Below are 14293 nucleotides of genomic sequence, written 5' to 3'. Positions count from 1 at the left end.
TAAATTTCAAATTGCGTATGTAAATCATTGTTTGCAAGTTGCGATTTACAATGCGATTTGCAAATAATATTCTCGGTAATATTCTTGCATATTCTACCATATATGCATCAAATAAATAAAACGTGAGTGAAATAAAAAGTAGACTGATCACATAATGAGTTTCATCGCGTTAAAAATTTTGCAAATCAAATAATTTTGCGAGAGGCTCGCGTTACAAGACGTTATGTAATCGTATCTTCAAAGAGACCCTATATATAAGCCGGTTACGTGAAGAGAATATCCTCGATTGTATACCCTTCGTCCGGCCTCAGCTTTCGTGAGCCCTTTGTTACGTGCGTGCGTAATGATTGCAAAATCGCGAACGACACGTTGCGCATCGATGCATTCGTGCTGGCACGAATGTCGGATTACACATAATTACACACAATTACACGCGATGTGCTCATAAAATGTTACCAATAATTTTCCAGGAATTTATTACATTATTCATTCAGTTCAACCTCGTTAGATTTTCGGTAATATTATTGCATATATTCTACTATATACGTCAATAAATAAAACTAGTAAAAAAAGTAGCCATACAAAAACAAATTAATCACATAACAAATTTCATTACGTCAAAAATTTTGCAAATCAAATAATTTTATAAAACACACAATTTTTTCTCATTAATTTGGTAAGAATATTACAAAAAATTATTAACTAATTAAATTTTACGAATTTTTTTGAAAAGAAAGATTGTGATATCTTATTTTTTCAAAGTCATTATACAAATATGAGCACGTGCAACTTTATGACTTTCGCATTAGTTTTCTCTCTAAACATTTAACATTTTTAAACGTGGTTTAAATAAGCATTGAGTGTTTAAATAAATACCAACATAATTAAATTAATAACTTAATTGTTTATATATTTCCCAGTCGTTTCTATTTTATAATAAACAATTTAAAATAAATCGGCAAGTGCTGAATAAAATGAAGTACGACATCTATAAAACGAATTCTCAATTTGGAAAATTAGAAATTTGTAGCCGCGCCAAATCAATTTCCAACTATTTTTCCTAATTTCTCGAGACATCGCTCTGGCCGGCCGGCACGATTTTATTAATACTCATGGGCCACGCCAGAAAGCAAGAGGAAAACCCGAGAGCTTCGAGACGGCGCTGCTCGGATGCCAAAAATACTCGGACCGGAGGTAAGCCTCGCGAACGGCTTGCGGTGGCAATCGAATGGCGTGATTGTGAGCTTTCACGGATCCGTGGTTTCTCCAGGAAGTGTACGTTACGTTTCAATAGAAGCAAATATAATCATCGCGCGGATATAAAAAAAAAAGAAGAAGAAAGAGAAGAAGAAGAAGAGGAAGAAAGGCAAAGCGGCTAGTTTTGTTCATGCCGACGACGACAGGTCGATGTCTCGTCTTTTACTTCGCGCTGCTGACCGCACTGTGTCTAGCCAAAGACGCGCACATGTGAGTTCGGATAGTAAAGCGACGCGTAGAATGTGAGAGCAAATGTTATCGGTTTCTTAAATAAATACATTAATTAAGTAAAAAAATCAGACGACAGTGTCAGAAAACATAATATTAACTGTACTTCGGTAAATATTTTTCCAATATTTGATGAAAACAGATAAGTTGTTAGATCCAGTTTATTACGTATCACTTGTCGACGCGCGACAGTCTAGAAAAATAATATTTTGTACGATTATATGTATATTATTCACCTCTTTGTTTCCTCAACTTCTTCAAAGTACGCGATACGAATTTTTGCGTTTACATGTACTTCGGACATGTGTACTCTGTTATCAATTCTTTTTTTTTTTTTTCTTATTCACAAGAACCTCACTTAGAACAAGTGTGAAGGAGTCACACGTGTGAACAAGTGTAAAGGAGTAAGACTTAACACACATGTTTATCAGCTGAATATTTAAATAATTGTTTGCACTCTTAATTACCTTTAATTTGTACGGCTTATCATTATTACTCTTCGGAGCACTTGTTAAGTAATAATACAGTTGTATGTTTTCGAATGTTTCTTCCAGTGTGGGCAGATGGGCGGAGAAGCTGGGCACCGACTTATGGGAACTCGCGAACGAAGTGGCCCGGCCCGAAGAATTACTGGAGGTAAATATGTACACAATATGTATTTATTTAAGATATATATAACAATAAACATAAAAAAACGATGAGAATTTAATTCGCGGTTTTTCGTACAATGTGATTTTATCGTATTATTCAGCAATAAATATTTTGCACTGCAGCATTTTTCACATTCTACAAAATTTTTTCCTAAAGTAATTAAAAAGCAATCATTTTTAATGCTCAATTTACAAAAAGAATTTACGATGAAGGAAAGAAGCGCTTTTATTCTAAAACGTTTCTATTATTCAATTTCGAATCTTTCAAAACTAATATAATATTTCGAACAATCTGGCGCAATCGTAAACGAAAGAATAAATGCCAAAGTATGCTAAGGAGCTGACGAGTAATGATTCTTGCAGAAGTACAAGAGCATGAACACGCGAGTCGAGGATAAAGCTGGAGAAGAATTAGTCAACATAATCAGCGAGAATGTGGGCAGAATGCTGCGCCGGAAAATGGATGCAGTCACCTGCATTCGAATCGCGGCCGAGGAAGCGGCGGAGAATTGGGACCCGTCCGTCGTGGACGCGCTCTACGAAACCGGTAAATATAACGAGAAGATTGGCAACTTCTCGTATATTTCCGGTAAGTGCAGCCCTGTCGGCGACGATGATTCAGCAGCGGAGAATGATGACGATTCAGGGGACGAAGAGGAGGACAAAGAGGACATTAACTGCCCGAGGAAGAATGCCAGCGAATGGAGCGTGTACAGGTGAGCGATTTGCTCGGTCATCGCTCGTTTTTCCCTGCCAAGTTGCCTCCAATCGATTATGGAGTGATCGAGGTGCGAAACTTAAAGGGACGACGAATTCTGACGAGGTTTCGACGAATTAAGAATGATGGACGATGTGTGGGATTTCGGAAGAAATTATCTTTCCAAAATGTTTAGGAATGTTGAACCTCTTGCTTGATAAAATCAGAAATATTGATACTAAATATTGATTATTATATATCGCACTTTGCGTTTTACAACCTTAAGAAACAACGTTTGCGTTAAATTAATGAAGAATAATGTTAGCTTGATTTCTAAATTTGGCGAACTTCAAAAATTACGCACAAGTCATAATAAAATTTTTTGCCAGAAATGCATCGTGTTTGTCATTACTTTTTTTATATATATATAATTTTGATAACTCACATACCTGTCTAGGGAAATGGAGCTGATCCAGGATTCGCACTTCTACAATATCCCGGTAAACGTAAGCTACTCGTCGGTTCACATACCGACTAACGTATATGATCTCTCGCGGGACGTCGTGGAGAACATCATGAAGACCGAGGAGTTAGATGATGTGTTTCGTCAGAATTACGAATCCGATCCGGCGCTGTCGTGGCAGTACTTCGGATCGGTCACCGGCATGCTCAGGCAGTATCCTGCCATGCAGTGGAAAACGCCGGACAGGAATGAAAAGGATGACAATCCGCCCGCCGATCTGTACGACTGCCGGGTGCGCAGCTGGTTCATCGAGACGGCCACGTGCAGCAAGGACATGGTGATCCTGATAGACAGCAGCGGCAGCATGACCGGAATGGGGAAGACAATTGGTACACAAGATCGGTTTCTATAAAAAAAAAAAAATTGGAAAGAATATAATTAGTTGTATTTTAATAACAGAAAAACTAACAGAAGGAAAGTTCAAAGCGCGACTGTCAGAGCGCAAAAATTTTGATTATAAATTAACTCAATCAACTTAATTTTTGAGCTTCCTTCAGTCTGGCAGAATTGCAACTAATAATAATCACGCGTAAACATATATCCGTAAAATTTAATACGCGGCTAAACTTTTGGCTACTTTTCCAAAGGAACTGTTTTTCGCGATACCCGCACTTTGGTTTTTACAGTCCCTTCTATTAGTTTTTCGAAATTAATTTTACAATTAAATAATTGTAATATTTCGTTATTTGAATTTTAATCTGTATCTTAACGGGACAACGATGCTTGTGATAGCGAAGGCAACGGTGAGCTCGATCCTGGACACCCTGTCGAATAACGACTTCGTCACGCTGCTGCAGTATGCCAATGATACAACCGACCTAGTGCCGTGCTTCAAGGACATGCTGATCCAGGCCACCCCAGAAAATATCGACACGTTCAAGAAGTCCATGAACAACATCAAGACGGACGGCGTCGCCAATCTTACGGAGGCTTTCAGCAAGGCGTTCAGCTTGCTAAAGACTTATCGAGAAACACGTGGATGCGACGTCGACACGCCATGCAATCAGCTCATCATGCTCGTCACAGACGGTGTTCCCGGAAATATGACGGAGGTTAGAACATAATTTCCACTTGACTTGAACTTTTTTATCGCCCTCTCGTTTGCTAAAATTTTGCATGTCAACGAGATCGCTACGATGATTTCGCAAATAACTTCCCAAAATTTCATGAAACAATTACACAAAACTAATTTCATTCCTTCCTTTTTGAAGAAAACTTTTTTCACACGTAAGTATTTAAATAATAGTAATAATTTAATGTTATTCCTTGTTAAACCTCGTTTGTAAAAAGTCTATCTTTTAACCAGTAACTGATTAGCGGTTTGAGAAAGATTATGTTGTATTATTTATGTTTATTATTATTTATGACAATTTATGCAACATTATGCGTGAAATAAAATACGAGATTGTTATGTGTAATACGTGGCATTGCAACCGAATACTAAGATTGAAATTTATGTTAAATTTATGTTAAAGTAATTGGTAAATTAGCATTCTTATAAGCGTTTCGATTTTACATTCCTATTTTTGGTTTGCCACTAATTTTTCACTAATATTTATTCTAGAAAAGCAGCGTTATTTAAAATCGACATTAAAATATAGTAAACTGTGAAATCTATTGTTAAATATTTTATGCTAATTCAAAGATGACGCATATTTACAATTTGATGATGTAATCGAGCTGCGCACGTTGATATAACTAAAGCTTAGATGTCCGATAACCGATTATCACTATCAAATACTAGGAAATCACGCACCAATGTCGCATATGTTACCGTCCCGTAATAAAACACATAGTACTTATTGGATTGAATAAAAAAATGCATATTACATACAAAAATACATACAATATATACATATAAAAATTAACATTTTAGAGATAAAAAAATATTCGATTTCGATAATACGGTTTACTTGCTCGCACTTTTGCATAGATCCATATAATTTTTTTACATAGATCAATAAATGGAAAATTATACAAAAATGAATATTTCATATTTTCTAAGTTAAAAATGTCGCAAAGTATTCACTTTTCAATTCTCGTTATCTTTTATATGCAAAACAATGTCATTTAGTTGTTTATTTATTTAGTCATTTAGTTTTATATGCAACACAAGTCATTAATTTTTGTAAAAGAAACATGCAAAAATGCAAGTTGTTTGCATTAGTAAAATCCGAAGACTATTTTTATTTCTAAAAAGATTAATTTTTCGATTCAATTCCGTCTTACATGTGCAAATTATACGATAAATCGATATTTTTCCTTTCTTTTATCATTCATGTATATAAGTGCGACTTTAAATGTTCCTTTTTCGCGTGTGCAAAGAATTTTTATTATGTATTATTCCATTACGTTAAAGAAGCCAAACCAACAAGAACAAAAAATTAATTACAAATTACGTTTTAAATAAAAAAAAAAAGTACATAAAAGAAAAGTTTATGCAATCGCTACTATCTTCACTTATTTGCTTTTCCATAATTTTATTTCGTAAAGAGTCGAATCTTCTTTGAAACATGTCAGCGTTTTTAACGCGTCCATTTAACTCTGTAGGCCGTAAAAATTGTACGTAGATGTGCCACTCTTTCCGGCTGAAGACAAAATAGTTTTAACATAATTTAACCGTCTGCTTATAATTTATCTATCTGACCTCATCGCATTTCTTGACATAACAAAGGCGTTTTTTTACTTTTCGGACAATAATAATAAAAGTCGAAGGAAAACTTTTCTCCGAAGAAAAACAATATTTGTTGTGAGATTGTGATGTTTATGGCATACTTAATCATGTCAGTTAGAGTCGTACATGTCCGTTATTAACCGAAGATTGGATATAACGGAGGCATAATTTAACCGTTCGCGTTCCATTGTCGTCGTCATATCTACTGTTTATAGATGATGATGAAGGTTCTTTCTTCCCAAGAAAATAATTACATAGTGTCGACTTGTAAACTTAACGCGCGGTGAGAAAAGCTTCATCACGTTCACCGTCGGTGAAATTTCACGTTTTATTCACGCTTACAGCAGCTGATGATCATCGTGCGGCTAGCTCGAGAGAATTTTTAATGTTTTATTTCGATAAAAAAACCGCGGAGAAATGACAAGAATCAATATTACCTTCACGATCAAAAAAATAACGTGATATGTGGTTTTATAATAACAAAAAACAAAAAAAAAGGCTTCAAGAATCAAAACGCAAGTGTCGGAGAGCAAAAGAAGATGATGTGCGTAATATAAAAGTAATCATGCACAAACAACATGCAGTGTTCCGCAATTTCAGATCGAAGAAGGCCGAAAAATTAGGGTGAAACGTTTCTGCATCTGTATCATTACTCTGTATTGATTTGACAATGAAAATTTGGTTGCGCTCCGACACACGCGCTTTGATTTTTATGGGCACACACGACACACGTGCTTTTTTTTCACAGGTGTTTGAAAAATGGAACTGGGAAGCAAACAACACTCGTATACCGGTGCGGGTGTTCACATACCTGCTGGGCAAAGAAGTGTCGAAGGTGCGTGAGATCCAGGGGATAGCGTGCAGGAACCGCGGTTTCTACAGGCACGTACATAACCAGGAGGAAGTGCGCGAACAGGTGCTCAAGTATATCCCGGTCGTGGCGCGGCCCATGGTACTTCAGGACGTCGTACATCCCATCGTGTGGACGCATACCTATGCCGATATCACGGTAAAAAAACAATTAAAAATTTAGAATTTTAAGAATTTTTATTCTAATCTAATTTTTATTTTTCTATAAAAATATTAGGGTAAAAATACAAATATTGAAAATTTAGAAGATTAAAAATTTTCATTCTAATCTAATTTTCTTTATTTTTCTATGAAAATATTAGAATAAAAATATAAATATTGAAAATTTAGTTTCAATTCTGATTTAATTAAATCACTTTACAATTTTCTTGAAAATATCGCACGAAGATACACAAAGTTAATGCTTTCATAACACGCGTGGAAAATATTAAATATATTTGTAAAAAGATTATATAAAAATTGAAGATATTATTGAGAACTTTTAATTATAAGAAAATCTTGTAAGTTTTAGAAAGCTAATAATTTTTATCTGAATATTTCTCTTTTCTTACCTTTAAAAGTTGTGTGATTTTTATCTGTTTCCCAATATTTCCGACGATACCTCAAAATAATCCATGAATAAGAAAAGCGAACGTAGGAGAAAGAAGAAAAAGGGAGAATAAAATAAACATACGTAAATCCCATCAGAATCCGGCACTTGCCGCTTGGCTGTGGCTGGTAATGGAGCACCGGGATCAAAAATCGCGCCTGCAAAAACACCTGAAAGGAAAGCGACTGGGCGTGAGAATAAACGAGGACGCGATCTACATAAAGAAGGTTGAGATTCGAAATCGAAAAAGCATATTCCACCACCCCTGCGCGCCCCCTGCTGCCTGCCCCCAGGCTTTTCAGGCGCTCTGTTTACATCTATATCGCATTGTATTTTCCCTTCGCACACGCTCCTGTATTTCAATCCTTAAATACACTCGAATTTCAAACGGAGAATACAAGATTTACATGATATGACATTGATCAATTTTCTCATCTCAGAAAAAGCTTAGCTTTTTAGCCTTTTCTAGCCCAATTAACTAAAAAAAAAACATCAATAATAACTTGTTTGGAAAAGATTGATGTTACATTTAACTTCGATAACTCCGTTTAGTAATTCATACAAAATCAAGCGAGACAATTGAAAATTGATATCATCGGCGATACGACACATTATTAAATAAATGTCGTCTTTTAATTATTTTTATTTGTCAAAAATAATTCTCATTATATGTAAAAACTTCAAAATATATTTTTTTACAATATTGTAAAATTACGTGAATTAAAACGTAATGTGGTTCATATAGCCGACTGATCACCTCGCTTGAGTATCAAAGTCAAAGGCTTTAGTATCTAAAAGGATTTGGCCAATGTAGTTCGTTGAACTGTCGACTCTGAGGGCTGGACAAACATCGTCAACCAATTAATCGCTGGTCATCGGGACACCGCTAATCGATGCAGCGAATGGTCCTCGGCGATCGACTGTTAGCGTGCTGAAAGTTTCCCAGCTAGGTTTAGTACCCTGTTGACTGGGCTTCGTCAACTTCCTCTTTATTTCTTTTTTATTCATTTTCTACCATTAAATCTGTGTTAGCCGCTATACACAAGATGTTCGGGATTGGATGGACGCGAACCGAAGACTCGATTGGTGAAAATGCTCTATAATGGCATTAATTAAAAAAAATTATTATAAATGATCTATCTAATTTAAAAATGTAATAAATAAAAGAAATGTCTACTACTTGGGCTTTCTTAATGATAAAATTATAACATTCAAATATAATAGCTATATAAGCCATTGAAAATGTAACTCAAAATTATTTGATTAAAAAATATCGCATATCGACAAAGATGATTTACGAGATTTCGGTCGCGCTTTCAGTAAATTCCGAGACACGCTTTAGACACCTCGGTGTTAGAGAGATCGAGGACGAATTAGATAGAGTGACCCTTCGCTTTTGTCCCATTTTGGCGACGTGTTCGATTCTTTTAATCGCAAAATGAGTCAGCTGTGCGATTTTTCATTCGCGCGATCGCTCTGCGTAGCTGCACAAGGACGAGAACATCGAGGAGGACCCGTCCATCCTGAACACCACTGCTTGGCAGGAGTACCGGATGCTAACTTCTGTGGGTACGCCCGTGTTTGATCGCAAGAGCAATCGCAACAATGAGACACGCATGGCTAATCTACTCGGCGTAGCTGGCACAGACGTACCGATTGACGACATCCGCAAACTCACCTTGCCATACAAGCTCGGCGTGAACGGCTACGCCTTCATCGTATCTAATAACGGCTACGTGATACTGCATCCGGATCTCCGGCCAGTCCATAAAGGCCAACTTAAATTGAATTACAACAGCATCGACCTCACCGAAGTCGAGATACTTGACGACGGACGCGGGCCGAGGTAACGTAACGACGCCTTCGTCATCACGCTGTTGCGATTTTTTTATTCGGAGACTGAAACAAAAGATAAAAATAATTATCAATATTATGGAATATTATGGATATTGTCTAATATAATTTTGTGCATCCAAATGTATTGTTAAATGTCATATTTGACATTTCCTTTTATTCAACAAGTGTCTAATATTTTTTAAAACGAGCGCAGAAATCCTGGTCCAGAGATATTGGAATTGAGATCGGCGCTGGTCGATCATCAACGAGGTAGCATAAAAGAATTGCCTGTGAAGCTGCATTACGACGACAATCGTCGAGTCACCCTGGAGAGACGCGATTACTTTTTCGCGCCTTTACCTGGAACGCCGTTTGGTCTCGCAATCGCCATACCCAATTATGGAACCACTTGGATCAAGGTTGAGTAGAAACGCAGAGATTATCAGTGTTGTGTGCTTAGGTAACCACACACAAACATGTATATAAATATTTAAATAATTGCAACCTAACAAACAATTTCATTAAAATAATTCAACATTAATTAACCTCATTCAATCCACCCGCTTTAAACAATTTAAATTAATTCAGAATTAATTGAACACATATATGAACATTCAAGCAATTGCATGCATCAACCAATTTCATTAAAACAATTCAACATTAATTAGCATAACTCGATCCTGCTTTAAACATGAATTGAAGCACATCAAAACAAACTAAAGTTTTATTATTATTCAGACATTAAATCAAATTACATGCTGCTCTTCAAGGTCGGTGATGAAATCCGCCGGAATCAGAACATGAACGTAAACGTGTCAGACTACTTTGTGGGCGATCACTGGCGCGTGCATCCAAGCTGGGTGTATTGCCGCTATCATTATCTGGAAGGTCATCAGTTCAACAGTCCGGAGAACGAACTGCGCCACTTTTTAGCGTTGATGAGTCGACCTGACTGGCGATGGTCCGAGCAGTACGAAGCGTATCCGATTGCGGACGACGATCAGGCGCCCAACTGCGGACGGCAGACGCTCAAGCGCGACGATTACTATTGCAACCGGGAGCTCATGCAGCTGCTGGTGTTCGACGCCAAGGCGACGAACAACAGCTTCCGCGGTGATTACGTGGAGGGTTTGCCAGCCCACGCCCGCGATCTGGCGCGTCGCTACGGTGTCTTCATCAGGTTCGTCGCGACGCAGAGCGGCCTCACTCGATGGCATCATCTTCACACCGCCGTGCTGCCGGACTCGGACGACGGCATCGTCTTCGGCGATCTTCACAGGCGCGCGGTGAACGAGCCCTGGTACAAAGGCGCGATCTTTCAGAACGAGCTAGACCCCAACAGCATCTATCTGTCTGGTGAGAATCATGCTTAGAAAGTAAGATGGAATCTTGTACAATTAAAATTATATGAGGTGTCCTTTCAACCTGACATTAATTCGGTATTGCTGCTTATACACATGGAAAGATATTTTGCAAAACTTAATCTGTTTGCTATGTAAATTTCACGCAGTTTTGCGTATAATTCATGTTAGAAATAAAAGTGGCTATATTTAGATAAGTAGAATACACTTGCAAATTTTCGGGACTTCCCGCATACATAATTGTATACATAATTATTCACTATCGTACAATGACCTATTTTGTTCCGTATTATCATACAATCAAGAGACACGGTAGTGTCTCGCGGCAAGTTCACGCGCAGCGCGCAACACAGGCGCAAGGCCGACCGTGTCTCTTTACGCGAGTGAGAAAGTTGGGACGAGCCGAGATTATCGGATCTCAATAACGGCTGGGCCGATTGTGTTGATATTAGGCTCAATCGATAGCGCATATCCAAATTATATAAGAAAAGTATGCTTGTTTTTACTGTAGGTGCTGTAGAAAAAAAGTTATAATAGTCCAAAGTCGAATTGTTTCTTACTCGAAAATTTGTTACAAAAGTTCCGTGGGGAGCGGGCTCGGACGCGGTCGTGACGGTGTCGATGACCTTGTCGCCCAGAGATGGAGGCAAAAAAGCGCCGGCGGCTGTGGTCGGCTTTCAGATGCCGATGACAGACTTGTACAAGCAGTTTATCACGCTGACCTCGGTGACGACGAATCCGCTGATAAATTGCGAGCATAATTGGATCGACTGCTACCTGCTGGACCAGAATGGTTTTGTGGTGATTTCGGAAGCGCATAACGACACCGGACAATTTATGGGCACTCAGGAGGGTGCCGTCATGGTGTCCATGGTCGGCCAGGGTCTCTACAATCCGATCGACATCTATGATTATCAGGGTTGGTGCCGGGAGGTCGTGAGTATCCATATCGAAAAATGATATTCGCTAATCAATTCGATGAAAATTCGAAAGTATTGCTGTATCTAAATTTTGCAGTTGACTTTTCAATAATTATATAAAAATCTGAGAAGAAGAAGTAAACTTTTAATTTTATTGTCACATTAATTGCAATCGAATTGAATATTTATTTTTATAATTTACAGTTATTTATCTTCAATTCTTTCGCATCAACATATCTTGATTGCATTTAATTTTAGTTACAATTACGTTTAAAATCAACGTTTTGCATCAATAACCAAATGATTTTATAACTCGCGAGTGAAAATTTAATTAAATAACCATAATTGATTGTAATATTATTCATTCATTCTGCATAATACATTACGCCGATAATATTCGATTGTCCGGTCCATTTTTTTTTCGGTTTGCAAACGCTTTAAGAGCGGGCTGCGTCGAGCTATTTCCGGGACTTTCTAATTGCTTCGCTCCACTTTGCGAAGGAACGAGAATGCTATTATACGGGGCCGCAAATTGTTCTAGCGAATCAAGAACTCCGCCAGCAGCGTAATGGAGCCGCTGCGATACGTCGGTCGGCTGTTGCTTGGGCTCCTGCTACGGCTGATGTGGTTCGCGACCCAGTTCGCGGACCTGCCTGGCATTCACGGCAAGGTCCATCTCGACGAGGACGCGCCCGATCCGCCACCGCCACCGAAACCCTACCTCTATTATTACCCTTGCGATCAGAAAAGGACGCTCTACATACTGAACGAGACCGTCGCTGCTAAAGGCGTCACCAATCACTCCAATTACTGCTCGAGGCCGTTCTACGCCCAGAGAGTCAGTATCTTTCCACAGGCTTGCTTGAAACTGGAAACTTGTGTAATTTCGCTGATTTCTTGGTATTGAGACAAACGGAAAAGTAAATATTGTTCACATACCATCTCGTCTGCAAATTCTAAAATTTCGTTTACGCGGATAGAATTGCGATGTTAGTGTTTTGCGCGATTGTAAGCAATTTAAAAATAAAAAATAGATTGTGCTGTTACACAGCACAATTAGTCACGCATATTCGCATTCTTCAACAAAGAAGTTACAAAACATCTCCTCCAAATATTAAACATTTAACAAATATGGAAGAGTAAAAAAAATACGGGAAATTTTTCTTAAATGTTTGATTTGATTGTTCTTAAAAAAATCTCTTTACTTTCCGACTTTCTCTAATATTAAGAAAAAGTTTTATGCTTTAATTCTTTTTATCAATTAAAACAGATAATTAAGTTTTTAGTTTTATTCTTATTTTTGCTTCTCCTTGTGGTTGTTGTTAATTAATTTTTGTCCTGGTTCGGTAATTATGCATAGGCTTTCAGGTAATTAATTAACATTAAATAAATGTTTTGGAAATTATCAGTCCATCGAATTCATGCATTATGTGTGAATAATGGGAAACAATTATTCATATGTGTCGTAGTGCATTTAACAGTCTGACAAGCAGAAAAATGGTAATAAGTCGATATAATGCGCGTTCGCATCAATATTTATAATTAATATTATAAGTACTATATATGTGCCGTACATATATAATCGAATGAATCGGAAAATTTTTATTGCGAAATTTTTTATCTCTAGAAGAAATTTTGGAATCGATTTTTGATAACAAATTATTGCATTAATAATAATAACGTTTTCTTTCATGTTTTATGTTCTTCAATTGTCAAAATAACGTAACAAAACGTAATATCCGGTCATTGAGTTGCGTATTGTTTTTTTGAAAATATATTTTTAGTCAATTTGCATGTCAATTTTGCAAAGTTGTTTCAAAGAAAAGAAAAGGAAAAACTGTAATAGCAAATATTATAGCATGCAATATTCATTGCATACGCAATGAAAACTGTCATGCGCAACTGACGTAAAAACTCTACTACGCACGTATGCGGTTTTTCATTGAAATATTCAACAAACTATGTATCGTAGGCAAAATATATTTGACGCATTTCAGCAATCGTGACGTCTTTTCGACATGTTATACACTTAAGAAATTTATATTTAAAATATTCCGTAGTGAGCATCAAAATGCTTCGGTATACTTGAAATAATTTTGCAAAGTGCGTCAATAATTGTAGATTTTGTAGATTTTTTCGAAAATCGAGTTTTGTAATTATTGTATTGCTTTTCATCTTATATCATTATCATATTCTAATTGTTCGTTATAATTGTCAATAATCCACAGGTGGCGCACACCAATCTGCTCTTGGTCGTGGTGGATAGCATGTATCCGACGTGTTACAAGAGATTAGAGGTGACTCCCGCCATTATCTCGCCCCTCGAGTACACAAATAGCACGGCTGACAAACCATGCCACAAGATTCCGCTGAACGCCCTGAAACGGCGCAGGCGGGAGAGCTGCTTCACGGAGCACCCTCTGGAGTATGAGATCAAGGACTGCGGAGGAGCGTCCGGATTGAAAGTGTCCTTGTCGCTGATATATATATTATTATCATTATGTGTCTATGTATAATATAACGAATCAAACCGTCCTCGATATATGTAACTATTGTTTTACAATAAAAAATTAATAATAATGAAGAAAAAAAACACTTTACAATAACGTTTTTTTCCAAAGCGCGGCTATGTAATTTAATTAATAAATAATAAAAGAGTAAATTACTAATAAAGTATAACATAAGAAA

General features: G+C 37.2%; 2 protein-coding genes across 3 annotated transcripts in view; one reads left to right on the top strand and one right to left on the bottom strand.

The window, feature by feature from the left end:
* LOC105674451 (protein rolling stone-like) overlaps nt 1-2093 on the bottom strand; it is a 16652-nt gene extending 14559 nt beyond the window's left edge. Inside the window, exon 1 of the mRNA XM_012370756.2 lies at nt 1953-2093. The gene's annotated coding sequence lies outside the window, so the exon portion shown is untranslated. The remainder of the gene's footprint in view (nt 1-1952) is intronic.
* On the top strand, nt 1053-14293 carry Ca-Ma2d (Ca[2+] channel Muscle-specific alpha2/delta subunit). 2 transcript variants are annotated; one of them, XM_067348222.1, is made up of 13 exons: nt 1053-1467; nt 2040-2121; nt 2499-2851; nt 3290-3684; nt 4088-4407; nt 6778-7038; nt 7587-7715; nt 8973-9334; nt 9539-9743; nt 10095-10680; nt 11266-11621; nt 12147-12443; nt 13834-14293. In XM_067348222.1, the coding sequence occupies exons 1-13, from the start codon at nt 1388-1390 to the stop codon at nt 14119-14121; spliced, it is 3714 nt and encodes a 1237-aa protein (XP_067204323.1). In that variant the 5' UTR covers nt 1053-1387; the 3' UTR covers nt 14122-14293. The 2 variants fall into 2 exon arrangements, with proteins under 2 accessions (XP_067204323.1, XP_067204324.1); XM_067348223.1 differs by lacking the exon at nt 7587-7715.

The sequence above is a fragment of the Linepithema humile genome, chromosome 1 (genome assembly GCF_040581485.1).
Source record: "Linepithema humile isolate Giens D197 chromosome 1, Lhum_UNIL_v1.0, whole genome shotgun sequence".
NCBI lineage: Eukaryota > Metazoa > Arthropoda > Insecta > Hymenoptera > Formicidae > Linepithema > Linepithema humile.
The sequence above is the reverse complement of the archived record's forward strand: the minus strand, read 5'-3'. Positions and strand labels throughout refer to the sequence as shown.

Bases quoted from the DNA above. Each gene is read 5' to 3' on its own strand.
- Ca-Ma2d (XM_067348222.1), top strand. From the start codon at position 1,388: ATGCCGACGACGACAGGTCGATGTCTCGTCTTTTACTTCGCGCTGCTG. The intron at 2,852-3,289 runs GTGAGCGATTTG...ATACCTGTCTAG, and splicing joins AGCGAATGGAGCGTGTACAG to GGAAATGGAGCTGATCCAGG. The intron at 7,039-7,586 runs GTAAAAAAACAA...AAATCCCATCAG, and splicing joins ATACCTATGCCGATATCACG to AATCCGGCACTTGCCGCTTG.